Below are 26,326 nucleotides of genomic sequence, written 5' to 3' on the forward strand. Positions count from 1 at the left end.
GAAAAACAAATATACCGCATCGTAAAATCAGGTTGCCTATGAGGGTTGTCAATTTCGAACCAATGGTTCTGTAGACACTAGTGTCCATTCCAAACCTTCATTTGATTAACTGTGGATCTGATCAGGGGAACTGAATGGACCGATTATCCTCCTCCCTCTCTTTTTGATTGGTTCTTGGTATAGTCAACGTTGAAGGATAAAACAGTTCCAGAATATTGTGCATCTAATCTCTGTTTCCATAAGAAACCTGATCTGCAAACAAACATAATACCATCCTTTCTGTAAAATGGCAGAGAGTGATGATGAAAGAGAGGCAATTAGATTAGCTACTGAAATAGCAGATGCTGATGCTACCATGCAAACAGCAGACCCGGATATAATACTCATCCAGGTCGCCAAAAGGAGATCTATAACCTTAAAACTTATAGAAAATGGACTGACACCTAGAGGTGGCACAGTCATATTCGTAATTGAGGCACACGAATATCGGCAGACAGAGGTATACTATACATGGATACATTTTCCAGCAGCAAATGCTGTAACAAAGTACTTCCACTATTACAAAGTAGAGGAACCTCCTGAAACATACACTCCTTTCGAGGAGGTGGAAGTACCACTCAAATTCCAAGAGCATTTGCTCTTATTTGATGGCGCCCTAAAACATAACAATCACATTACAAGGCTCGGTCCTTTAGGAAGACCAGGAGCAACGTGGCCGGTCCTAGCCGGATACACACCACATCCAGACATCGAAAGAATGCCTGCAGCAGAGCTGTTAATACAGCTAAAACAACTACTAAAAATTCATAGACAATTAGTTCAGTATGTAATGCGGACTTCAACAATTCAGCCAGCGATTAAACTTCCACAGCTGACCCCTCACCAGGGGAACACAAATAAAATTACACCACAGAACATCCAATCCTGCCTAGGTAAAGTTCCAGCTAAACGGGAACAAATACCATTCTGGTTGGCACAGAAAATCACCCAAATAGAGGCGGTGTTTCCTGACACCACCCCGCTGGAAAAACACAGGATTCTGACTATATGTCTCCCAATGGGAATCGCACCACACATTGAGGACTGTGACACTTGGGGTACAGTCTTTGCTTCCATCTACACAAAAACGCACGGTGTTCCATCCATTTCGGTAATACCAGATGTGCTAAAACAAATTCAAGATGAATACGGTCCAGAACCTGCTTTAACTCTTGGTATGAAATTACTGAAAGACTTCAAGCAGGTCTCGGCTATATTACTAGCCAACATAAAAGGTGAAGCAGCAAACGCGGCGATCCGCCAGAGGTTAAAAGAGACAGATATAGCAGACCAACCAGCTGAAATTGCCAGAATCATAGAAAAATCCTATGAAGAACTAGGCAGAGATAGTCTAGGTGGAATACCAGTAAAACCGCAACTGACTACAAGTCCAGAAAAAATGTTTCTTAACAATAATAATAATTCACCAAAAAAGAACTGGGATGGAAACAAACAATCCAATCCTAAAGAAAAGAAATTCCAGTCCAGAGGAAGGTCTCCTAGGCGAAGAGAGAAATCTCCAAACCCGAGACAAAGGTCACCCCAGAGTGAACCCTCTGGGAATAGATATAACCTTAGAAATAGGGATAATATTAAAAAACCTGATAGATATCAAGACATTGATACACGTCCCTCTCAATCTTTTCAGAATTCCTCGCAGAAATCGGAAAGAAGAGGACGATCAGAAGAGCACGCCAAGTCCAAAGACAAGGAACCTGCTCAACTGAAAAAGAAATCACAATTTCCAAAAAAGAAGGTAGCTAGTATCAAGGTAGTTAACAATGCCGAGAATACTGAGGACACAACTGAAAAACGGAGAGTGGGCTCAGACAATGCTAGACAGCGCAGCAGAGGTGAGCATAGCTCGCAAAGTCCTTATGAATCATCTGGAGACAGTGGACACGAATGAATACCTTCAAGTGGAAACTGCAGATACCAGAGTTAGCAAGCCCCACAAAATATACGAGATAACATTACGTATAGAGGGAGATAAGACTAGGAAAATAAGGGGACTAATTTGGGATAACCTCTCCAAGGGTTATGACATCCTTCTAGCTGAAAAAGACTGGCCACCAGAGTTTGTCAGGGAGTGCCCTCATGGCGAAGAAGTAATTATGCCTGCCTTCTCGAATCAAATGCCGATTCATAAAAAATATACACTTGCTAGAAAGTGGGCAGTGGCCTTAGCACCTGCTTTATATAAAAATCATGTAGGATGGGATGAGGATTCTCCTCCTCACAAAATCCAGTTAAAATCACAACCAACTGCACAAAGGCAGTACCCAATTAAGCAAGAAGCTAAAAAACAAGTAAATGAAATACTAGATCAGCTAGAATACCAGGGGGTGATTGAAACTTGCACCTCACAAATGAACAATCCTTTGTTTCCGGTCTCCAAACCAGACAATTCATATCGCCTAGTTTTGGATTACCGGCACCTTAACACATGTTGCAAAACTTTTGCAGTGCAAAACTCACACAGTGCTGCACTAATGAATAACATAGTGCGCAAAAAATACAAAACAACCTTGGACATCTCCAATGGATTCTTTTGTCAAAACATAGCACCAGAGAGCAGATATTTAACAGCTTTCTCAGTAAATGGCACTCAAAAACAATTCTGTCGGTTAGCCCAGGGGTACAAGAACAGCCCGGGGGTATTCTCAGCGAGAGTAACAGAATTACTACAACAATATGATGATGAAGCATTATCTTATGTCGATGACATTTACTTAACAGATGATGACTTGGAGACTCACTTGAAAAGAGTGAACACCATAATACTTGGTTTCGCTGCAGAGGGTTACAAATTCAACTTCAAAAAGTCCAGAATTGCCCATCTGACGGTCCTATTCTTAGGATATGAGCTATCAAGTGAAGGTAAAAGCCTGGCAGACAATTTCCTAGAGAAATGTGCCGTTATCCAAGCTCCTAAAACACTAAAAAACCTACAGTCAATTTTAGGCTTCCTAAATTTCGGAAGAACATACATTGCAAATTACGCAGAAAGGGTGAAACCCCTTTACGATCTAATTAAACCAGACTTTAAAAGATCCAGTTGGACTCAAACACACACAGAAATTTTGAGATCCTTACAAACAGACATGCTAATTAAGACAAAATTAGAAACCCGTGATAATACACGCAACCTTGTGATCCGAGTCATCCCAGGGAGATGCGGATTCACATACCTGACCTCTAATGAGGGAGAAAAGGTACCAATTGCATTCAAATCACACTTGTACACTAAGGCTGAAATGAAATTTAGCCCAACGGAAAAAATTCTTACAGCAACACAGACAGCTATAGCAAAAGAACGAGCCCTGGCACAAGGTAAACGAATAATAATCGTGACACCAATACCAGCCTTAGAGGCGGTAACAAAGGCAAGCATTCCAAATGCTAAAGCACTCCATCCAAGATGGATACAATGGGCTAACTCTCTTGCTGCAACAGACGTGATGTACGAATTTGATCCTTATTTAAAAACACAAGAATTTCTCCAATATGAATTTGAATGTCCTCTGCCGACCGAAATTCTGCCTCTAGATGACTACGGCTGTATAATATATACAGACGGATCAGCACAACCCGCAGTAGGGGGTAAACAAGCTTACAGTGCTGCGTGCGCGATTGTTAAAGGTCGTTGGAACGAAGGGAAATTTAAACCAACCCTCACTAAAACACAATCCCTAGGAGATTGTACAGCTCAGCGAGCTGAATTACTAGCATTCAAGATGGCGCTTGAAAATACCGATCGAGAATTCCCCACGCTCATAGTGTGCGATTCGTATTATTGCGTTCAATCTTATAATGAATACTTGCAGATCTGGCTTCAGAATGGTTTCAAGGATGCGAAAGGTGGCACAATCAAGCATAAAATGCTCTGGGAACAAGTAGCTCTTTTACAAAAAGAACTACCAAAGACTCACGTGATACATACACTGAGTCATCAACGTGATGGCGTTCACGTTGCAGGGAATTCATTGGCTGATGAGGCCGCGAAGGCAGCTGTGCAAACGGCTTCCGTAGCTGCCGTCACCCGGTCAAAAACAAAAATAGACAGCGAAATATTACAAGCTGTCAGCGCTTCAGAAAAGGATTCGATAGAACCACTCCCTAAAGGCTTTCCAGTAAAATACTCATACATAACTGATACAAACAATGTTCCTTTTGCTCGAATCCCTGGAGTGGGGGATAGGGCAATTCCAAACATGGAACATAGGTTAGGACTGATAATAGCGGCACACGAAGGGCTTGCTTCTACCCATGCTGGCGTCTCAGCCACTGTATCATTATTAAAACAGAGATACTGGTGGCCACAAATGAGAAGACAAACAAGGAACTATGTTCTAGCATGTGAAATATGTCAAAAAATGAAAGTATCAACTGTGAGACGTCCAGCACAGACGCCCCTTCTAATCTCGGATAAACCATTAGCCTGTGTTTATCTAGACCACTGCGGTCCCTTACAAAGGGATGGTAACTATAAATATATCTTGGTCGCAGTGGACTCATGCACGAGATTCATATGGATGTGGCCCCAGCGATCGGCTGACGCCAGAACTGTTATAAAAGATTTGCGAGTCTTTATCGGCACATACGCAATTGGCATTCTGCATTCGGACAATGGTCCTGCTTTTAGCTCTCGGGCTTATAAGGAGGCCATGGTCAGCATGGGCGTGCAATTGCGGTACTCTTGTCCATTTCACCCTGAGGGGAACGGAATTGTTGAAAGAAAAAACCGTGACATAAAGCAATCTATAACGGCAAAGGTATTAGGTTCGGGAGCTGGGTGGGTCAAACATCTAATAAGTGTCCAACGTAGTCTAAATAACTTGCCAAGAAATTCTCTGAAGGGATTCAGTCCGTACGAATTATTATTCGGAACTAGGATGTTGATCTCTGACCTTGATAGTCAGACTTCAGTGGTAATAGAAAAAACCTTTGATGTCAAAGACCGTTTGGCTATTTTGCAGGACTTAAACAAAACAAGAAAAGACCTGAGCAACATACAGTTGAAACAACAGCCAACAACCACTGAAGAATCACCACCTGTCCCAGCAAGACCTGTCTGGATTCCAAAAGTCGGGGATCTAGTCAGGGAGAAGATCGCGGTAAAGAAGGAATTTGGGCCTTCTTACAGAAAAGCAGTTCCTGTCTTGTCTGTCAACGGGACAAGATCAGTTGTACTACCGCCACTTGCTGGAAAAAAGGAGAACCGAGTTGTATCCATCGACCTGGTAAAACCACAACATGTGGCCGATAACAAACAGTAGGCCAAGTGGACTCCCAATAAGTAGCAGAACACCAAGGTTTGCTACCAGTACAGAGGTCCTAACAAAGAGGCTCATCACATTCGAAACGCCTAAAGAAGAACAACAAGGACTATGCAACAATGCAATAGAACTCAGACCTCTGAAAACCCAAATAAAGACATTTAGCAGAGACACACCAATCTACAATGAAGTTCCAAGTGAAAATGCAAGAAACAAAAATCCTGAACCAATTGGAACAATTGACAGAACTGCATCTGGTTACTTCATCAACTTCGATGATTCCTCTGAAGGTTTCAGCGAACAAAAGACACAGCCATCATCAAAATCCTTTAAAGACAAAGCTAAGGAACTTTTGAAACAACTGAAAGAAACATATCTGGTTACTCCATGGATTGAATTTTGGGTGGGTTTTGGTGCTTTTATCCTCATACTTTGGCTCATCATGGTATTTACCTTGGGACGCTTCATTGAGGGAAAATATGCTAAAATGGACACAGCAAGTCAGAACATCAACTTGGTCCTCAAACCACACACATCTTCACACGTCGAGAAACGAGAACTTTCTTCAGAACTTTCTTCAGCCAACTTCACAGCAATTCCAATACCTGGTGGGGTAGCCTGGGACAACACTGACTATGAAATGTATGGTCCGGTCGAGATCCTGAAATATCCACACCAAATCAAGATCTCCTTGAGTGACTTTGCAAAACCAAACTCATTTGCTGATGATTGGGACTTTGAAAGTATAAACAATATGATGTCTGACTTAGTAATGTCTGCTAAATTTACAAAACATGATTATTTGCAAGGTTCTACAAATTATGATAGTATGTATTGCTATAACCATTATGGTAACCATTTCTTGCATAAATCTGCACAACCTAGAAATGTTTTAAATTATAATCAATGGGAACATTGTGCTACACCTCCAAAAGGGAGCTCTAGAACCGTTTATGACAAATATTCATATTTTTCAGGTTTTAACATAACTAATGCTGAAACATTTTATTACAAATTGTCAAACAAGACAGGGATGAAAACCATGATAACCAACACAAAATTGATATATTCAGATTCATTCTTTGAAAAAATGAATACTTTTGGATTTGATTATTGGGACAAAAATGTTGATTTGAAAAGTGTTTGGGGTACAAAAGAATGGCAAGTACAGGGTATAGAAGCTTTGTTTAGAGCCTGCATGATCCCAGAACAAATGATATTTTTAAATGACACTGTTCAACAAACCACCTGTCTTGGCTTAGCCAAAATCAAAGATTTAAATAACCTGTCTATTCCAAAGCCAACAATGTTTAGCAATAACTCTGATACAGATGAAGAAATAGACATAAGCCATATACTTAACCAAAACAGAACACATCCTGATTGGAAACAATGGTTGATCTGGCCCACAGATACAAATAACTGTCAAGATAGATTCCTGAATAAAACACAGGGTTTCAAAATGACCAGGCCAGACCCTAGATATCCTCAAAGACATCACCCAGGGATAATAACAACCTACAGTGTGGGCAAATTATGCCTTCAATGGCTACAAACTTCCACACTGCCTGAAATTAAGCAACACCTAACTTTACTTACTGATGGTGCTGACTTGCGTGATTTCATACTGGGACCACGCAAACAGCGTCAAAAGCGTTTCATAGCAGCCTCTGTATATGCAGCATACAATGAGGCCTGGAAGGTTACTCAAATTGAAACAGCAGAGAGAATACGGGAAATTGACCGTATCAATTTGGAAAAATCACTTTCTGTAGTGGACAATGGGTTAATGACTCTGTCCTCCAGAATATTTTCATTGGACAGCATTGTGTCTTCAGCAATCGATATATTATCGCAAGACTTACTGTTATTACAACATGGTCAGTCACAATTGCGCTCTATTGTACAGCTTGGCTGGACGTTACAAAATCTGCGTTCAGGCTATGTGCCTTGGCGTTTAATCAACACAACGTCACTATTCCAAATCTTTAACCTTACTGATAGACAAATCGGTATGGCGCAGAAGGGTGCTGATTATACAATCTTGAGCATTGAAAAACTAGAAAGATTACCAATGACAATGTCAGAACGACCTGTCAGTGAATGGATAATCCACGGAATCATAAATATTCCAATCTCAACCTTCAGGTTTCAATACTGCCAAAAATATATACAGGCTGGCATGTACGAGAAATTGGGAAAGGGGTACCTTAAAACAACTTGGAACCTGCCCTATTCACATGCATGTGTCAGTAACAAAGGACAGAAAGTGTTTCTTAGTGGCAACAATTGTGCTATGTCACTAAGCGGCACGCTTCTGTGTAACGGTATTAGTTTGCACGGAGCCTGTGAAGGGAATTCATACAACCTTTCATGTCACCAGCAAGGCGCACCTGCAACTGAAATAGAACCATTCTTTCAAAGACTCTATAATGGGAGTTACATTCTTATTGTAGACCGCAGATGTTGTAGTCTTATGCCCGGGACTCCTTATCTAGTCACTACAACGGCGAAGGTCAAGTGCTGTGGACGTTCTTTGTTCCCCAGCTCCTTTCCAGACAGGGAGGCAAGGGCATGGCCCGGTTTGAAAATTACTTCTATTCGAATAGATACTTTAAGCAGAATGTAAACAGTGCTTCTTCAGACGCCTACAAGGCTCACGTCATCTAAAGAAACATATGATCTACAAGTCGCAAGGACGACTGCAGAGATACATACATTATTATCAACTAATTCCCCCGTACATTTCACGGAAATCCTGAGCGAAATCTTAAATATTTCTGATACCACTGGGGTCTCAAAGGTATTTAAGACAGTATTTTCGATGGCATTAACACCATTCAAAGCCATACTGGGTATTTTTCCAGATCCTGGGACTAATTGCAGGAATCCTATTCCTAGTCCTTATTTTTCGTTATGGCAACCCATGTCACAGATCAAACTCTCGCGACAATGGAAGATACGATCCTAGCCATTGGATACCGGGACCGGATATCAAAAATCCTGGGACTCTCCCGGCTTAGAGACCTAAACATGACTTGGTTTCTATCATTTCGACCAATGTGGCAAAGGTGTGTTTTACCTGTACTAAGGTGTCTGCTATGCGGAGAAGAATGCGTGTTAGACACCTGTCTGACGCTACAATCGGATGCGCCGGTGGATGCAGATACACTGTTGGTTCCTACCAAGGTTCACGCACTGTGCTGCCCTCAAAGGCTGCCAATTCTGATGACGGCATTCCTGGAATCTTCACCACTACGATTGAAGAGTAGTGAAGTTCAAGATGAAAGCAGCATCGAACAGGTACGACCTTCTGTCAGCAATGCAAATCAGAATGTCAATGGAGACAATCATGCGCATGAATGCATGGTTACCCCTATTTCCGACTTAGTGGAACTTTCCCATGAAGCTGTTGACAGTTTTTTCGAAAGCCTGAATGATATGATGTTCTCTCCAGAACAGAAATAGAGACTTTTGAGTAAACTCGCACACGGCGTTCCCTGAATTCGGCCTTCAACTTTAAAAATAAAGTCACATGAACAATTTCACTCCAGTTCACGGACAGCAATTTTTTTCAGCAAGCCCCTTAAAATATTTTTCTATATATTTTTTTCCCGGGACATTGATCTTCTGCTTAAAGTAAGAAACTATTCCTAGAGAACTAAGATTTCTATTTTAGATACTTTATATAGACTTTAGCTGCCCGCTGGTATGTTCACAAATATTTTATTATGTGATGAAATGGTCTCGAACTTCCTTTCTGTATAGCCATATTAAGAGCCATTTCATGTGTATTTCTCATATACCAAAAAGCAATAATGCATTACATTGCGTGTTTACTTTTGCATTTTATTCATAGCTTAAGTGCGTACAATATATATGACTGCAATTTTTCAGTATATTTGAAAATTTCGAAATGCATTTATGTATTTTGGGGTGGTAAGGTATACACTATACTCTATAGTATGTTGTACTATGTTATACTATGCATAGATTAGTAGATATGACCATAGTTAGCGTGGAGTGGGTGTCGTGTATTTCTATAGGTTCTGAATCAGTCCCCCTATTCCTGACCCTATTCTGGTTAAACTAACTATCAAGTTAACTAACAGTCAGCCCATGAGGCAAGAAAACCCCCATGATGCAGATACCGTTATCTGACGCAGTCACACTACGGCACAGGAACGTGTTATCTGATTAGGTCATAACGCTTGAGATCTAATTAGACAAGCGACATTCCTCCAGCCCCTGATAAGGCATACGACGTTCTCATAACAAATCAAACCTATGACAACCTGGAAAATCCGTGCGGCCATTGTTTTGATTTCACAGAGAACTTTTGCAAAAGAATGTGCTAACGAGCAAGTCGTATGACATCTTTATTGACGTACCTATGTCCATCCTTACGTCAATCTCGGCACCTTTAAGGTATAAATATTGCCGACCTTGCCCTATGCAAACACACGCGTGGTGACAAGACGGAGCAGCCATACTTGCCGAAGCCGAGAGCAGAAGCAGACCCCGCAGGCAGCAGCCCCGCCTTCCTGACGCGCTGAGAGACGCGCTGCTATCTCAAACCGAGAGACCCAGCACCGGCGCTTCTGGGCAGCCCTCGCAGGCAGCCTGGAATATCGAGAGCAGAGAAAGAGATACCATTCCTCATCCATCCTAAATTCCAGGTACAGAACTGAATAACCCCTCACAGAGAATTCTTTAGTTATTCACTTGGCAAAAACAAACTTAACTTAAAACTGTAACTTTCTATTCCCGCCCACGCATTAGACTTAGGTCAGGTACACGGGGTAGGCGTATTTAGAAACACCAGTTGAGTACGTTTAGTCAAATGTATATGTGTATGTAAATATATTTTAATCATTTTAAAACATCATATGGCTCAGAAACCATATCAATGTTTTTACAGTATTATTTTATACTATTGCTTCTAATGTATGCACTTTACTTAACTATAAGTATTGCAATAATATCGATCCATTTCTCTTGTACGAGAAAAGAGACTGATCAATAAATAACATCTTTTATTGAACACGCCCGTCTCTTCCTTTTCTCTACATTCTGATGAGACTAAGAATGCACGTACTGACTGAGTAAAATAATTGCCTTGTGCTCACACGACTCATGAGATTGACTCTTGATTAGGGGAGAGCAAAGTTGTCATGTTCTATGGTTGTCAGAAACTAAATCCCTTCTTGTCTAATCAGGGGAGTTAATTCCTTCCTTGAACATTCGAGAAAGTTTCTAGCGAACTCTGAGCTTAGCTGGCAAACCCAAAAATTAAGTCTAGTATCGACAGTAGTAGACCTAGTTAACGTCTGGTCTAGGCCTTTACTGCTGTAGGTACTATTCCAATGCGCAGAGCCTATTGGGAAAATAGGAGCTACACTACAGGATCGAGTAGGTGTGCAGAGGCCAAATGTTTTGTTAAGATGTTATTAACATGGGCCTCTGTGATCTTTGCTACCCACGGGAGAAGGGAGATGGGTCGATAGCTCTCCGACTTCAACGGGTCCAATCCTGGTTTCTTAATGATGGGCATGACACAGGCAGCCTTCCAACTAGGTGGAACTAACCCGGTAGTGAGGGACTGCTCCACCAGATGGCAAATAGGAGGAAGGCAAAGGGACGCCGAGTCCAAAAACTGGACCGGCCTCAGAGGGTCGTCAGGAGAGCCTGATTTAACCTTGGCCGCTAGGAGGGTAAACTCCTGTTCCGATGGTGTGGGAAGAGTGGCCAAACACTGAGAGGTACGCGGTGTCAAGGTCGTACTATCAGAGTCCGCTTTGGGGAAAGAGCGATAGATGGCATTTACTTTTTCCACAAAGAAGCTGACTAACGACTCACAGTGGGCCTGGGAGCATATCTCGGTGACTGGAAATCTGTTCACTGCAAGCTCCTTCAGAACTTTAAAGACCAGTTTAGATGGATTGGAACTCGCCTGGAATTCCCGAGCATAGTAATCAGCTCGAGCCGGGCAGACAGTTCTATGGTATTGCTTTAGCTTAGCCAAATAGCATATTTTAAGGCCTTTGTCATAGTTCTTCCTCCAAGCTCTTTCAGCTTGTCGGCAGGTAGTTTTAACACACTTGAGCGCCTCAGAATACCAGGGGCTAGGCTGGGAAGATCGAATTTTAGACCAGCTAGCCGGTATCAGTGCATCAAGCGCCTTAATAATCCAGGCGCAGAATGTTTTATACCCCGTAGCTATGTCACCCGTTTGAACCAGGGGCAAAGTGATCAAAAGACGATGGAACTCTTCCAGCTTGAGCTTTTTCCAGGGACGCCTGAAAGATGTTTTATCTTGCTTCCCAGCAGGACGTATCACCAATGAGATGACAAGCTCAATAAGGTGATGATCACTCCAACCCATGGGTCTAGGGGGCGAGACCTCGGCCAATTGGAGGTTAGTAAAGACCGGGTCTAAAATATGGCCACCCTCGTGGGTCGGAAGACAAATCAATTGGGATAGCTGCACTGCTTCAAGATCATCCAACAGACCTCTAACCGCTGGAATCTCCGAGGCATCCAAGTGTATGTTGAGATCGCCGACGATGGTAAAATTAGAGGAGGACAGAGAGAGAGAGCTTACCAGCTCGGGAAGGGCCTTCCTAAAAGCACAATCACTCCCAGGGGGGCGGTATATCAAAAGACCTGACAGAGTTTGGTTCTGACTAATGCCAATAGAAAAATGGGCACATTCTGCAGCCGCCAAGTCCATAGGTTTCCAGGTACAGGTAAAGCAGGTTTTAAAGGCCACGCAATACCTCCACCTCTCCCCTTACGGTTTAGAGTGTGGATAGCATAGCCCGGAGGGAGAGCCAGGTAAACACTGGCCGTGTCCTCATCACTTAGCCAGGTCTCCGTCATGAAGAAAACATCAGGGCCTTCTAAGGAGATAAGATCGTAAATATCTTGATGATGCTTCGACAGTGATCTGACATTATGGTGCCAAAGTTTTATGGCGCTTAAAGGGAGAGGTTCCTTCCTCCGGTGTACCCGTACCTGGCTAGGTGGCATCCTCGGCGCCGGTAGTTCCCACCATCCACATGAACAAATACGAGGACCACACAGGGGATGTTGAGCCGCGCACGAACAAGGAGGCATACTGCGTCTTATCAGGCATAAAGCCTGGCAGGAGTATTGATGAACCATACTACAACCCGATAGAGTCCGACCACGTCTCACGCGTCCTTAGCGCGGACGGGCGCAGACGGGCTGGACTCTGGCGTGACTCCGGCCACGCGAGGACACGCCCGCTGCGCGATCCCGCTGCGCTGAGGGAGGAGCTTTAAATAGGCGTTCACACGCAGGCTCATGCGCACTAACGCGCTGGCGGATGGAAGCGCCTCACCCCACTCACCCCACTCCAAGATGGCGGCCAGAGAAAGGCTCCTACCCCAGGATCAAACCCGCCAAAACGGCGGTGCGGGGGCCAATTTATCGTGCGAGTAAGAGGGCAGATTAAAAAACAAGGTTGAGGAACCCAAGTAAACAAAATAATTAAACAGGTAGGTTTTTAAAATATAAAAAAACAGCATGCGCGCAAAAGCACTGTCGCAGCGGTCAGCGATCAGCTACCTAATCAGGGGGAGAATGTCCGCAGGGACTCGCCCTAAATAGGCGTTCACACGCAGGCTCATGCGCACTAACGCGCTGGCGGATGGAAGCGCCTCACCCCACTCACCCCACTCCAAGATGGCGGCCAGAGAAAGGCTCCTACCCCAGGATCAAACCCGCCAAAACGGCGGTGCGGGGGCCAATTTATCGTGCGAGTAAGAGGGCAGATTAAAAAACAAGGTTGAGGAACCCAAGTAAACAAAATAATTAAACAGGTAGGTTTTTAAAATATAAAATTACAGCATGCGCGCAAAAGCGCTGTCGCAGCGGTCAGCGATCAGCTACCTAATCAGGGGGAGAATGTCCACAGGGACTCGCCCTAAATAGGCGTTCACACGCAGGCTCATGCGCACTAACGCGCTGGCGGATGGAAGCGCCTCACCCCACTCACCCCACTCCAAGATGGCGGCCAGAGAAAGGCTCCTACCCCAGGATCAAACCCGCCAAAACGGCGGTGCGGGGGCCAATTTATCGTGCGAGTAAGAGGGCAGATTAAAAAACAAGGTTGAGGAAACCAAGTAAACAAAATAATTAAACAGGTAGGTTTTTAAAATATCAAATTACAGCATGCGCGCAAAAGCGCTGTCGCAGCGGTCAGCGATCAGCTACCTAATCAGGGGATTATGGAGTCTAATATATTGTAAACTGTGTACCTGATGGATATTATATTGATAGAAGCAGAAAGACATATTTGGAGACTAACGGGCTGATTTTGAGTTTTTTCACGGGTATTTACTCTATCAGGGCAACAGAAAGTACTTAGTCACCCTGAGGGAGTACCTGCACACCAAAGTTTAAGACGTCCAGCATTTACAGAAACCACCATCACAGCGGTCCCTGTAAATGCATTGAAAGTTTGACGGACTCCTCCATCAAAATGATGGAGCAGTGCAGCAAACTTTAAACGTTTTGTTATTTTCAAAAAGAAAATCTCAAAGCGGGATTTTATTTTTTAACATAAAAAAATTGTCCCCTGCCATGGGAGTTTTCTCCCATGGTATGGGGGTAATTTAAAGGTTTTCACTGCCACTTACCACCAGGTTTTACCGTTCAGTGACGAAAGGGCAAACTGGCCCATTCTAAATAGGGTGGGCTGACAAATGAGCAAGCCTCCAATGACCCTTACTTTGTGAGGCTGTTAGAGGTGTATGTCGGCAGCTTTGGAAAGGAGCGACGTTATTGATTTTGACTGCAAGGACTGTGAGGCCTTGGGATGTGAGTTCGTCAACATCTAGGTCCGGGTCTAGCCTTAGAAGTGATAGCAAAGCTGATTCACAGAGGGAACTGACGTCAATATTTTTAGTGTCACAGAACCAGGAGGTAGCCCTCTTAGGTTGGCCAAGAGTTATAGAGTGTGATAGGTGAAGAGAGAATGGGATGAGGAGGTGGTCAGACCAGTCTACATGAATTGGGGTAGCGATAGAAAGCATGCATGCTTTAGAAATAACAAGGTCCAGGATGGAGCCCTTAGAGTGTGTTGATTCTGTGCAGTGTTGGATAAGATCGTTTGCAGAGATGAAGGTGTCCAGCAAATTCGCAGAAGAGTCTTGCGGTAAGCCCCAGTGGAGATTGAAGTCACCCACAAAGGTCTGATTGTCACTTTCCGAGAATTGGTCGCAGATGAAGTTAGTGAGTTCCTCCACAAACGAAGGGCCGCTACAAGATGGGCGGTAAATGGCATGAAATCTGAGGGGTGAGCGGTGGTGTAATTGAAGCTCAAGAGATAGGCATTCAAAAGTGCGGAAGGAGCTGATAGGAAAAGCCTTAAGTTGAAGGGAGTTTCTAAAGATGACTGCAACACCTCCCCCAACTTTGTCAATTCTGTCATTCCTAAATTTAGAATAGGCTGTGGATAATAGGAGATCAAACATAGAGTGAGAGGTATCGTTGAACCAGGTCTCCGTGAGGAAGAGCATGTCAATATTGTGAAGGTGATGGTATCGGAGATTTCAAATTTGTGTTTTATTGCAGATCTGCAGTTGTGGAGCAGACAGTGCATCTCTGTCAAGACTGTTTTGGTGACGGGGGCACTTGGGCTATGAAGGGTGATAGGGATATTATACTTATACGGGGGTGCTCGGGAGGGTTTAGGTGGATGCTTGGTTCTGACAGAGGAGATGGTCGGAATAGTGTAGATAGTAGGGTTACTAGGAGATGCAAGTTGAAGAAGGGTGGCGCTCAAGGGCTTGTGTGAGTTAACGATGTTTGCAGACGACAGGTTATGCTTGGCTATAATGGGGTGAGGGGGCAAGGTGCATCTCGTGGGAGGGTGAGAGTTTTCCAAAGGAGTTGAGGTGTATGGAAAAGTGGAAATCTTGGAACTTAAAAGTGAAATGGTAGCTACCAGCTGGGAGATGGAGGTGATAAGAGAGCCTAGCTTAATTTCCAGACAGAGTAGGGCAGAGCACGGAAGGTTGGGTGGCTGGATGGAAACAGGAGGGGGTGAAATCGGTGGTGGAAGGCAGGGAGAGGTGGGGGACAGGAGGAGAGTTTATTTTTTATTTATTTATGTGTTTTTATGTAGCGCGGACTATACCCGAAGGTGTCAGAGCGCTTCACAATAGGAACAGTAATGATACATGAGGAGAAAATTACAAGTGAACAAATTACAAAAGCAAACGTTAAGTTACATGAGGCAAAAGTGACAATTGCGAGCAAACAAAATACAAGAGGTAGCAAATGGTACATTACAGACGGAAAAAGTGACATGTGTGCCAGTTACAAAAGCGTACAAAGTACAATTAGAGGTATAATACTGCAATAAATGGCAGACACTCAAACACAAGAACAAATGTTACGTAGGCAATGGTGGCACTTGTGCAAGTATCTAAAGTAAACAAAATGTAAGAGGTAACAAACAAGTGTGTTAAAAGAGAAAAGTGACGTGTGCATGTTACAAAAGAGTACCAAACACAGGTAGAAGGATAATACTGCAATAAATGGCAGACACTCAAACCACAAGAACACACTGATCAACAGTGCCAGTTAGTCATTCACAAATGCAGTAAGCTCCAGATCTGCTAACATCCGCAGCACTACCTATTTCAACTCAAATACAAAAGCAGTAGGGTTACTAAGGAAGTTTTGAAATGTGAAGGCTGTTTTGCTTAATAAACTGCCTTTAGTTCACAAATATGTTTTTACGTAACCTGTTCCTGTATTTTGCCATTTTCCTAATTTTGGTATCATCACTTGATTAGATGATCGTCGGCACCATGAAGAAAAAGCAGTACGATTTCCTTGATCAGAGGAGAACAGATTTTGACCAGGACTACGAAGATTTCTGTAAACAGACGAGCGATCTTCATGTAAGTTGCTTACTACCCTTTCTACTCGGATTCTTTCTGCCGCTAATGATGCCTCCAGAAGTAAAACTACAAGAATTGCAAGTCTGCATTGTGGGTATTCTACCTGTGTGTATATAGTTGGATTCAAATAGTAAACCTTTATTTCTAAGAACACATGTCCTTTGCCGAATGGGCCTTTTGTATTTCATTACGAGAAAGGGTATTTTAGTTATTTATGCAAACACAACAAGATGATGGACGGGGTGCTGAAGCTTTTCAACCACTCACCCCAGTCACAGATCTGGGTTTAATCCATCGTTCTTTTGCACACTATTCCACCCCAGTTTGGACCCAGTTTCAGCACTCTGTCCATCATCTTGTTGTGTTTGCTATTCTAGTTATGTAGACATTATACTGTAAAATTGAAAAACAATACAACCCTGTACACCTTTTAGAAATCACATAGCCTAACAGAAAATCAACTTGTAAATTTGGTCGTCGTAATGTTGTTTTTTCTATGTGATGCGCAAGGAAACATACATCAACAATTTTCAAATGATGTTGTTGTAATTTTCTTTTTTTAGTCCTGGTATCATACTTGTTTCTGTGATACCTTGACAATAGGACCAAGCATAGCTTGGCGTATTCCTCGTGTCGAGAATTGTTACTGTTGTATTCAGGTTTTTGAAGGCTTTTTCCATCCTTCTAAGCTGATTGCACACTCTGGATTGGCTGGAGAGGATCGTTAGGGAGTGAAAACTGTTAACACCTCATGCACCGCTGTGGCCCATGCAGGTAAGAGCGGTTGGGAGGGTGGCGATTTGACAGATAACCATGAGGGGAAATTAAATATTAATACATTTTCCATCATCGTCGTCTGTGAAATCCGCCCCCCACCCGGCCCCAGCACTCTTACCTGCACGAGCCGTGGCTGCTCATGGACCTAGATGGGCTCTGAAAATAGCTTATCTGAATAGTGACGCAATGCTGGCGCAATGGAGCTGTAGCATCTATCGGGGGGAAAATGGGGAATATCAACAGCTTCCAGCTCGTATTTCTTATGTGTGCCATAGCAAGCAGCAAGTGACCACTTAGGATAATTGCAAGCAAAATAAGGTAGGTATGTATTAATCATGCCACATTGCCGTTCCACTTCCTTCTCCTGTACTTTACCACTGCCACCATCCTGAAGACTAACTCTATCACTCTGTGTAGATGTACCCACAGTCCTGTGCTTGTCAAAACTGCTCTCATAGCCATTGCCCATGGGAGGACATTTTTCAATCAATCAGTCAATCAATCAATCAATCAAAAAGTATAAAGCGCGACTACTCACCCATGAGGGTCTCAAGGCGCTGGGAGGAGGGGTTGGGACTGAGGTTCAGTCGAAGAGCCAGGTTTGAGGTCCTTTCTGAATTGCACCAGCGATGGTGATTGCCAGAGGTGCAGTGACAGGGAGTTCCAGACCTTTTCAGAACCTTTTGGGCACGGTGGAAATGTCTGGTGGGGGTGTAGAAGGACACACAGTGGTTGTGGTATGCAGGTCTGGCATTGTGGCGGGCTTTGTAGGCGTGTGTGAGAAGCTTGAAGGTGGTTCTCTTTTTGACAGGTAGCCACTGAAGGTCTCTCAGGTGGCCAGTGATGTAGTTGCAGGGAGTATGTTCAGAGTGAGTCTGGCGGAGGCGTTCTGAATGGTCTGCAGTTTCTTTTGGAGTTTCTGGGTGGTTCTGGCTTAGAGTGCATTGCTGTGTTTGAGTCTGCTGCTGACAAGCGCATTGATGACCGTTTTCCTGGACTCGGTGTGGATCTTCTTGAAAATCTTACAAAGGAGGCGGAGTGTGTGGAAGCAGGCGGGCTTGACGGTCGTTGATTTTGCGGTTCATTGAAAGCAAGGAGTCCAGGATTATGCTGAGCTTTCGTGCGTAGTCCATGGGTGTGGGGGGATTCAGAGCGCTGCGGGCCACCAAGAATCATCCGAAGGGGAGAAGCCCAGGATGAGGACTACGTTCTTTTCTATAACCTTATGTAACCTTGAGTGGGTTATGATCTGAGACTGTCCTGCCCAGGTATTCAGAGGTCTGCACCAAGGGCCAAAAGTCTGAATTATAGAAGATGTAGTCAAGTCTTGTGTGTACCTGATGACCTAAGGTATAAAAGGAGTATTCACTGTTTCTGGGGTTACCTAAGCGCCAGATATCATGTGAACGCAGCACCTTTGTCCAGTACTGGAAGTGTTTAGTCACTTGAACCCCCCTCTGTGCCCAGGAGCGGGGGTACTCAGCGTTGTATGAAAATGTAATCCCCATGAGCAATTTTGCAGCACTGTTTTTTCCCTTGCACCGGCAAGGGACATCTATCAAGGCAGTATCTCTCTTCAGTTGTGCCTCACAACACGAGCCGGGGCGAATGCAGCCGGAGTCAGGTAGGTAGCAGCCACCTTGTACGAGCCCTGCTCCGGAGCCACTACAATTAACTTCTGCTCGTGCCCCCTGGCAGGCTTAGGGGGTGCTGGGAGATTAAAAAAAGCAACATGGAGCCTCAAATCAAGCAGGATAGCTGGGCCCAGATGAGTGCAGAGTCTCAGCGCGAGGCATCCATTTGCAGCGCCATCTTGGCCACACCCCCCTGGGTTTAATCATTGTTAGTATAAAATCAATGAGTTCATTCTTGGGAGCTGCTGATGCACAGGTAAGGCACCTGCAGGTAGTTTAAAACACCGCAGCCACGTTACTTCTTTGTCTGCCTAGGTGTTCCTCAAAGGCAGCTGCTCTCAAGGTTTTGCATTGGTTGCCTGTTAAGAAACGCATCCTCTTCAAAGCATTAGTGATGGTCTATTGAGCAGTGTTCTCTACTAGCCCTCGATATTTGGCCGATAGATTTACCCAGTATATTCCCCCCCAGAGTGCTGTGCTCCACTTCTGCTTCTCTTCTAGTTATTTCACGCTTTAAGCAGGTTCTTAGGGGCAGTAAGGCATTTTCTTTTTTGGGCTGAAATGACCGGGAATGAGCTCACCTGTGAGCTGAGAAAGGCTGCTTTTGAGCCCATCTTCCGTAAAAAACATAAGACTTGGTTTTTTTTTCAGTGGAGAAAGTTCTTCCAATATGGGGCTGTGCATCTGGGCTCTCCTGCTAGCACCAGGACACTCCTCGGATTAACAGTGCGGTTTCAGCCATACAATACTATTTCAAATAACACTTAATAAATACATAATAGCATAAAAAATAACAGTCACATATCTAGCGTATCAGCAAATAAAGTGCGAACAGTAGTACCAATGTGTCCAGCAGCTACATGTCCACAATTTAACAAAGCGCAAATGCATGAGAATAATAGGAAGTCATAGACAACATGATACCCTCAATAAGATATATTCCTGCTAAGGCCTGGTCATTTTCCCAAAGGGGCTGGCAGGTATGAAGCTTTTGAGTTAAAAACATATTCATAATTAGTCCTGAGCCACAACTGCAATAACGACTTAACACATTTGATCTCATATAAACTAAAAAGGGGTAGAAAGCTATCTTTTACGTGCTAAGTCACATTTTGTACAGAACAGCAGAAAGTGTATTAGGTTATCCTTCCCCCTGAATTTACAATCCCAATATTCACCACCTGCAGCAATGCTTGAACATCTGAGAGAGTATTCCCTGGTCGGCAGGATAACCAATCTAGGCTTAATATATAGGGTATGTTTTTGCTAAGAATGGATCGAATCTTTATAAGACGTATTGGCAGGGGCATACCATTACAAAATTACTTCCCCATTCTAGATCCTGGCCTTATTATGTGGAGTTTTTTTCTCCCACTTGAATCCAAGGTAGCACTCCTTAACCAGGTCAGAAGTGTCTGCCTTACGATGCTTGGTTCAGACCATAGGAACCCCAGCTGCAAGTCACTTAATGTACATTTTAGGTAGGCCAGCTAGGTATTCCTACTGTGAGCACAAGCCTAATCAGAGCCTTCCAAGGATTTTCGGTAAATTGTTGCCTTTGGGTTAATCTCCTCTCTAATCCAGTACAGCACTGGTTTTAGGGCTTCTACTTCTGCTATTGGCGTAAGATTGAGTTCTGCATAAAGTTCTAACAGAGGAGTGCCAATATCCAGTCTTAACAGGGGCTCTAAGAAAGTTATTCTCAGCCAGTTGTAGTGGGTGTAAGTTCCTGTACCCCCAGAGTGCGGCCCAATACAGTGCTGCTGCTACTGCCTTCTTTTTGTGAGAATTGGAGGATGGTGCTAATACGCTTGACACCTGCCTTTTGCCTGAACTTTAAAATTGCCCCAGAAGTCTGACTTAAAACTAAAGTTGTCTTCTGTATGTGGTTCTTCCAATGCAATCTCCCAGTGAACCATAACCCCAGATAGTGGTACTCCTTGACAAGCTCGATTGGCACACCATCACGGGCTCAACACCATACTCTTTGTCTTGGTACAATTGATAGTCAAGGACTTCTTATGTCAGTAATCTGCACATCTCATTAATAGTCTATGGGTTGCGTTTTCTGTCTGTGCCAATAAGACTGTGTCATCTGGAAATAATAGTATTGGGACCTTTCTTCCTGCCATAATTGGGACGTCTAGTCAAGTCAAGTCAAGTCAAAATTTATATAGCGCACTACATACCCAGAGGGTCTCAAGGCGCTTGAGGAAGGGGGGAGGTTTACTTATCGAAAATCCAGGTTTTAAGCTGTTTTCTGAAGGCTAGGTGGTCTTGAGTGAGGCGGAGGTGGATGGGAAGGGAATTCCAGGTTTTGGCCGCTAAGAAGGAGAAGGATCTTCCCCCCATGGTGGCTTTGTGGATGCGCGGGACGGCGGCAAGGGCTTGGTTGGACGACCGCAGCTGGCGGGTGGGGGTGTAAAAGGAAAGGCGCATGTTGAGGCAATCTGGTCCAAGTTCGTAGAGGGCTTTGTGTGCGTGTGTGAGGAGACGGAACGTTATCCTTTTGTTGATGGGGAGCCAGTGCAGGTCTTTCAGGTGACCGGAGATGTGGTCTCTGCGAGGGATGTCTAGTATGAGTCTGGCTGAAGCATTTTGGATGCGTTGGAGTTTTTTCTGCAGTTTTGCGGTGGTACCGGCGTATAGGGTATTTCCGTAGTCTAGACGGCTAGTAATCAGTGCGTGGGTGACCGTTTTTCTTGTTTCAGTGGGGATCCAGCGAAATGTTTTTTTGAGCATACGTAGGATGTTGAAGCAAGATGATGAGACGGCATTAACTTGTCTGGTCATCGAGAGTGAGGAGTCCAGGATGATGCCCAGGTTCCGTGCATGGTCAGTCGGTATGGGGGCTTTTCCTAGGGCCGTTGGCCACCAAGAGTCGTCCCAGGCGGAAGGGGATGCACCTAAGATGAGGACTTCCGTTTTGTCCGAGTTCAGTTTCAGACGGCTGTGCTTCATCCATTCGGCTACTTCCTTCATCCCTTCATGTAGGTTTGTTTTGGCGGTGTTTGGGTCTTTGGTGAGTGAGAGGATCATCTGAGTGTCATCAGCGTAGGAGATGATGTTGAGGTTGTGTTGACGTGCGATGGTTGCAAGGGGGCTCATGTACACGTTGAAGAGGGTGGGGCTAAGTGAAGATCCTTGCGGGACGCCGCAGATGACTTCGGAGGCTTCTGTCTTAAAAGGGGGAGGCGGACTCTCTGAGTTCTTCCAGTGAGGAACGAGATGATCCAGTCCAAAGCTTTTCCTTGAATTCCGATGTTTCTGAGGCGTTGTATCAGGGTGCTATGGCAGACTGTGTCGAAGGCTGCAGAGAGGTCAAGGAGGATGAGGGCGACTGTGTCTCCGTTGTCCAGTAGAGTACGGATGTCGTCTGTTGCTGCGATGAGGGCGGTCTCGGTGCTGTGTTTGGCTCGGAAGCCAGACTGTGAGGAGTCGAGTGCTTTGTTGGTTTCGAGGAAGGCGGCGAGTTGGTTGTTGATGGCTTTCTCAATGACTTTGGCAGGGAATGGGAGGAGCGAGATGGGGCGGTAGTTTTTGAGTTCGGTGGGGTCAGCTGTGGGTTTCTTCAGAAGGGCGCTGAGTTCGGCGTGTTTCCAGCTTTCTGGGAATGTGGCGGAGTTGAGGGAGCAATTGATGACGTCTCGGAGATGGGGTGCGATAACGGAGTTTGCTTTGTTGAAGATGTGATGGGGGCATGGGTCTGTAGGGGATCCAGAATGGATGGAGTTCATCAGGTGAATGGTGTCTTCTGTGGTTATTGGGTTCCAGTTAAAAAGGTTATTCGGAAGAGGCGCAGGTTCGGAAGTGCGAGGGGTGGACTGGTTTACAGGTTGGTTGTTAAAGCTGTTATGAATGTCGGCGATTTTGTCATGGAAGAATGAGGCTAGGGAGTCGCAGAGGACTTGAGAGGGGGTGATGTCGTTGGAGCTGGCGGTAGGGTTGGTGAATTCTTTGATGATGTTGAAAAGTTCCTTGCTGTTGCGAGCGTTGTTGTCTAGTCGGTCTTTGAGTGCTGATTTCTTGGCTGTCCGGATTAGTTGGTGGTGTTTGCGGGTGGCGTTTTTGAAGGCGGCTAGGGTGGTATTGTTTGGGTCTTTTTTCCAGGTTTTTTCAAGGGAGCGACAGAGCTTCTTGGATTTCTTAAGGTCATCGTTGAACCAGTGGGCGTTCTTGCTTCCTTGCTTGATTTGATGTTTTTTCAGGGGTGCTAGTTTGTCGGCGGTTTGGGTTAGCCATTGTGTGAGGTTGATAGCGGCTTGGTTAGGGTTCGTTGAGTAGGCAGGGGTTTTTTGAAGAAGCGATGAGGAGATCTGGTCGGTGGTGATTTTGTTCCAATTTCTTCGTAAAGTTGGTTGAGGGTAGTAGTGGGTCGTGGTCTTGTTGTAAATGAAGTGGACGCAGCTGTGGTCCGTCCAGTGGAGGGGTGTGGTGTGAGTGAAGGCGATATGCTTGCTAGAAGTGAAGATAGGGTCGAGTGTGTGTCCTGCGTAATGTGTGGGGGTGTTGACAAGTTGTTTGAGTCCGAGATTGGCAAGATTATCCAGAAGGGTGGTAGTGTTACTGTCGTTGCTCTTTTCCAGATGGAAATTGAGGTCTCCCAGTAGAATGTATTCTTCCGAGGGGAGGGCGTGTGGGGTGATGAAGTCAGTGATGTTTTCGCTGAATTTTGTACGGGGTCCTGGTGGCCTGTAGAGGAGGGTGCCTCTAAGTGTGGTCTTGGGGTCGGTGTGGATCTGGAAGTGAAGGTGTTCGGCGATGGCGAGGTTGTCATCTGAGCTGGTTGAGACGCGGATGGTGTTCTTGTGGACGATGGCGATGCCTCCTCCTGTTTGGATGGGGCGGTCCTTACGGATGATCTTGTATCCTTCCGGGATGGCTATGGTGATGTCTGGAGCTGAAGAGGCATTCATCCAGGTTTCTGTTAGGAAGGCGATGTCCGGAGAGGTGGTGTTGAGTAGGTTCCAAAGGTCGATGGCGTGTTTGTGAACCGAGCGGGTGTTGAGAAGGATGCAGTTAAGGTGGTTGGTGTTGGATCTCTGTTTGGTGATTGAGGGTTTGGTGTGGGTCTTGATGCAGGAGAATTTGCAGAAGTGGCAGGTGAAGGGTCCATGGGTGTGTCCTGGTGCTGCTTGGGCGCAGTTAGGGAGTCGGCCGGGGTTCAGTGATAGGAGGGTGGAGGCGTCGTATGTAATGCGGGAGGGGTGGGTGATGCGGGGACCAGGGGGTCTGGCGCTGGGCGCGGTCCAGGCGCGGACGGGCGTAGACGGGCTTACCTTTGGCGCACCTTCGGCGCGCATGGGGCGCGTCCGCTGCGCGTGAACGCTGCGCGAGGGTCCATCTGTCATATGTGGATAGTGGAAGGGGAGGGGCGAGGGAGGAGCAGCTGGGAGGCGGGTGCGTGGAGGAGAGGGCGGGCTCCGGGCACAACAACAACAACAATGGCGGCAGAGAGGGAAGCGCAAACCGGGTTGGGGGAAAATAATGAATTAATGACGCTGTGGTCAGCGAGGCGCTTAAGGAGTGGGGCACAGAGGGAAAGGACCACAAAAAAGAATAAGCGATCCGGTAATGCAGGCAAAACAATACGGGCACTATTAATTATTTAAATAAAATAATGCAGTCACAGTTAGGCGCAGGCACAGTCACGCGTTATTGTAGGCAACAGAGCAGCTCAAACGATACCCAGGCACAGTAGGCAGAGGAGAGCAGGGGCAGCAGGGAGCGACCGCTTCTAACGAAGTTAGGACGGTCTAGCAGTTCTTCCAGTAGATATTCTACTACACCATTTTAAAAAAGGCTGAAGAGTAGAGGAGCTAGCACACAACCTTGCCATACATTCTTTTCTTCAGGAAACAATTCAGAGCGCTCTCTACTCAGCGCGTAGCTAAACCTGGCAGTTTTGTCAGTGTGGAGTGACACTATTGCTCGCACAAGGGTAATGTCGGCCCCTTGATCTACAAGCAATCTCCATAACTCCTACCTATCTACCGGATCAAAAGCTGCCTTCAGAGCAACAAGAATTAAGTATAATATTGATTTCCTTTTGATTAAGTACTTGTACGAGATCATATATAGTCATACTGCTTTATTCGATGGTACCCACCCATGATCTGAAGCCAGCTTGGGCCTCCATTTATATGTGTGGGCTATCCACCCACGTTGTAGCCTTTTTATTGGGGATTTTCAAAGGAGTTTACCTGCCCCATCTAAATTAGAGATTGGGAGTTAATTGGAGGGGCTACCTCAATCGCTCTTCTTAAATATGGGTACTAGTATGGCTGAACGCCAAGAAGATGGAACGCCGTTAATAGCCAAGGACTAGTTGAATACATTTGCATGGACTCTAGCCCACAATTGAGGGTCCTCCTTGTAGATACCAATAGCCACTAGATCTGGGCCTAGTGCTTTGTGTTTCTTCATACTTCTCAGTGCCCGTTCTTCTTCTGGTACTAAGATGTTGGATGCAGTATAGTCCTTAAAAAAGGTCCTCCCTATCTGGGGATCGGAAATGCCATTGCCATCATCCCTATACAAAGCAATGAAATGCTTGACTCAGGCCTCCGGGCTAATGTGGCAATCCAATGTGTTAGCTGCCCCCTTCTCCACATGGGTGACAACTTCCCAGAACCTTTTGGTGTTTTTCATGGAAAAGCTCTCTCTCAAATATACCCAAAGGTATTTTGCAGTGCCAATTTCCTTGTCCTGAGAAGGCGTTTTTACTCTTACCTATATGTTTGGAAATGTGCTCTGCACTGGTAATTACGATGGTGCAGTATCAGAGCTAGCTCCCGATGGGACAGGCAACCCATACAGTTTAACAACAACAAGCTGCCCATAATTTACATTACTGAGGACATTATAATGGTGCAAAAATATGGAGATACAGAATTAGCATTAGAAATAGGACAAAAATGACCGTGTCGGGGAACCCATGGCGGTGTAGGTAATATGAATTGGTGTGAAGTAGTAATTGGAGACAAAGGGTAGTGAGCAATATGGTATATGGGGAAAGCTACACTGTTAATCGGTCGTATCCTGGTCAAAGGTACAGAGGTAGTCACAAAGGTGTTGCCAAATATCCTTAGGGTTGGACGTTGAGGGCTCAAGGGTGGCATAGTCCCCGCTAACACTATCGCAGTGAGCCATGCTTTTGAGCCAGGCAGCAGAGGTGGGAGTCCTTGTGGAGCCCCAATGAAGTGCAATCTCACGTTTTCCTAATAAGAAGGCCATGGAGGTGAGTCTGCCCATGGACCCGGATGTTTTTTTGGTATATTCCAGGATGGCCACAATGGGGTCTGAATATCCAACATGTTTGTAACGTGAGAAAACTGAGGTTCAATATGTAGAAATGACGGGCATGTTCGTTTGAGGTGTGCAAAATCAGCTCCTGGGGCATGGAATTTTAGGCAGTGATCCAACCCAGTGGAGTCAAATTTGGCAATTTCTGAGGGGGTGAGATATGCGCGGTGTAAAAATTAGAAATGCGGTCTGTTAGAATTGGGGGTCTCTGGTTGGCACAGGCAGGTACTTGTGACAAGCAGGGACCCTCTCCTCTAGTCAGGGCAAGGGAATTACCCTCTCAAAATAAGCCCTGCTCACCCTCTAGGCAGCGTGGCATGAGCAGTCAAGATTTATTTCAGAGGCGTTGTAA

At 45.1% G+C, this 26,326-nt stretch overlaps 1 protein-coding gene across 1 annotated transcript in view; it reads left to right on the top strand.

Annotated features, from left to right (window-relative positions):
* DNAH5 (dynein axonemal heavy chain 5) overlaps positions 1–26,326 on the top strand; it is a 5,174,212-nt gene that overhangs the window by 792,093 nt on the left and 4,355,793 nt on the right. The window contains exon 12 of the mRNA XM_078687662.1: positions 16,151–16,258. Coding sequence (XP_078543788.1) covers positions 16,151–16,258 — 108 coding nt within the window. The remainder of the gene's footprint in view (positions 1–16,150; positions 16,259–26,326) is intronic.

Source organism: Lissotriton helveticus, chromosome 4_1 (assembly GCF_964261635.1).
Source record: "Lissotriton helveticus chromosome 4_1, aLisHel1.1, whole genome shotgun sequence".
In the NCBI taxonomy this organism is placed as follows: Eukaryota; Metazoa; Chordata; class Amphibia; order Caudata; family Salamandridae; genus Lissotriton; species Lissotriton helveticus.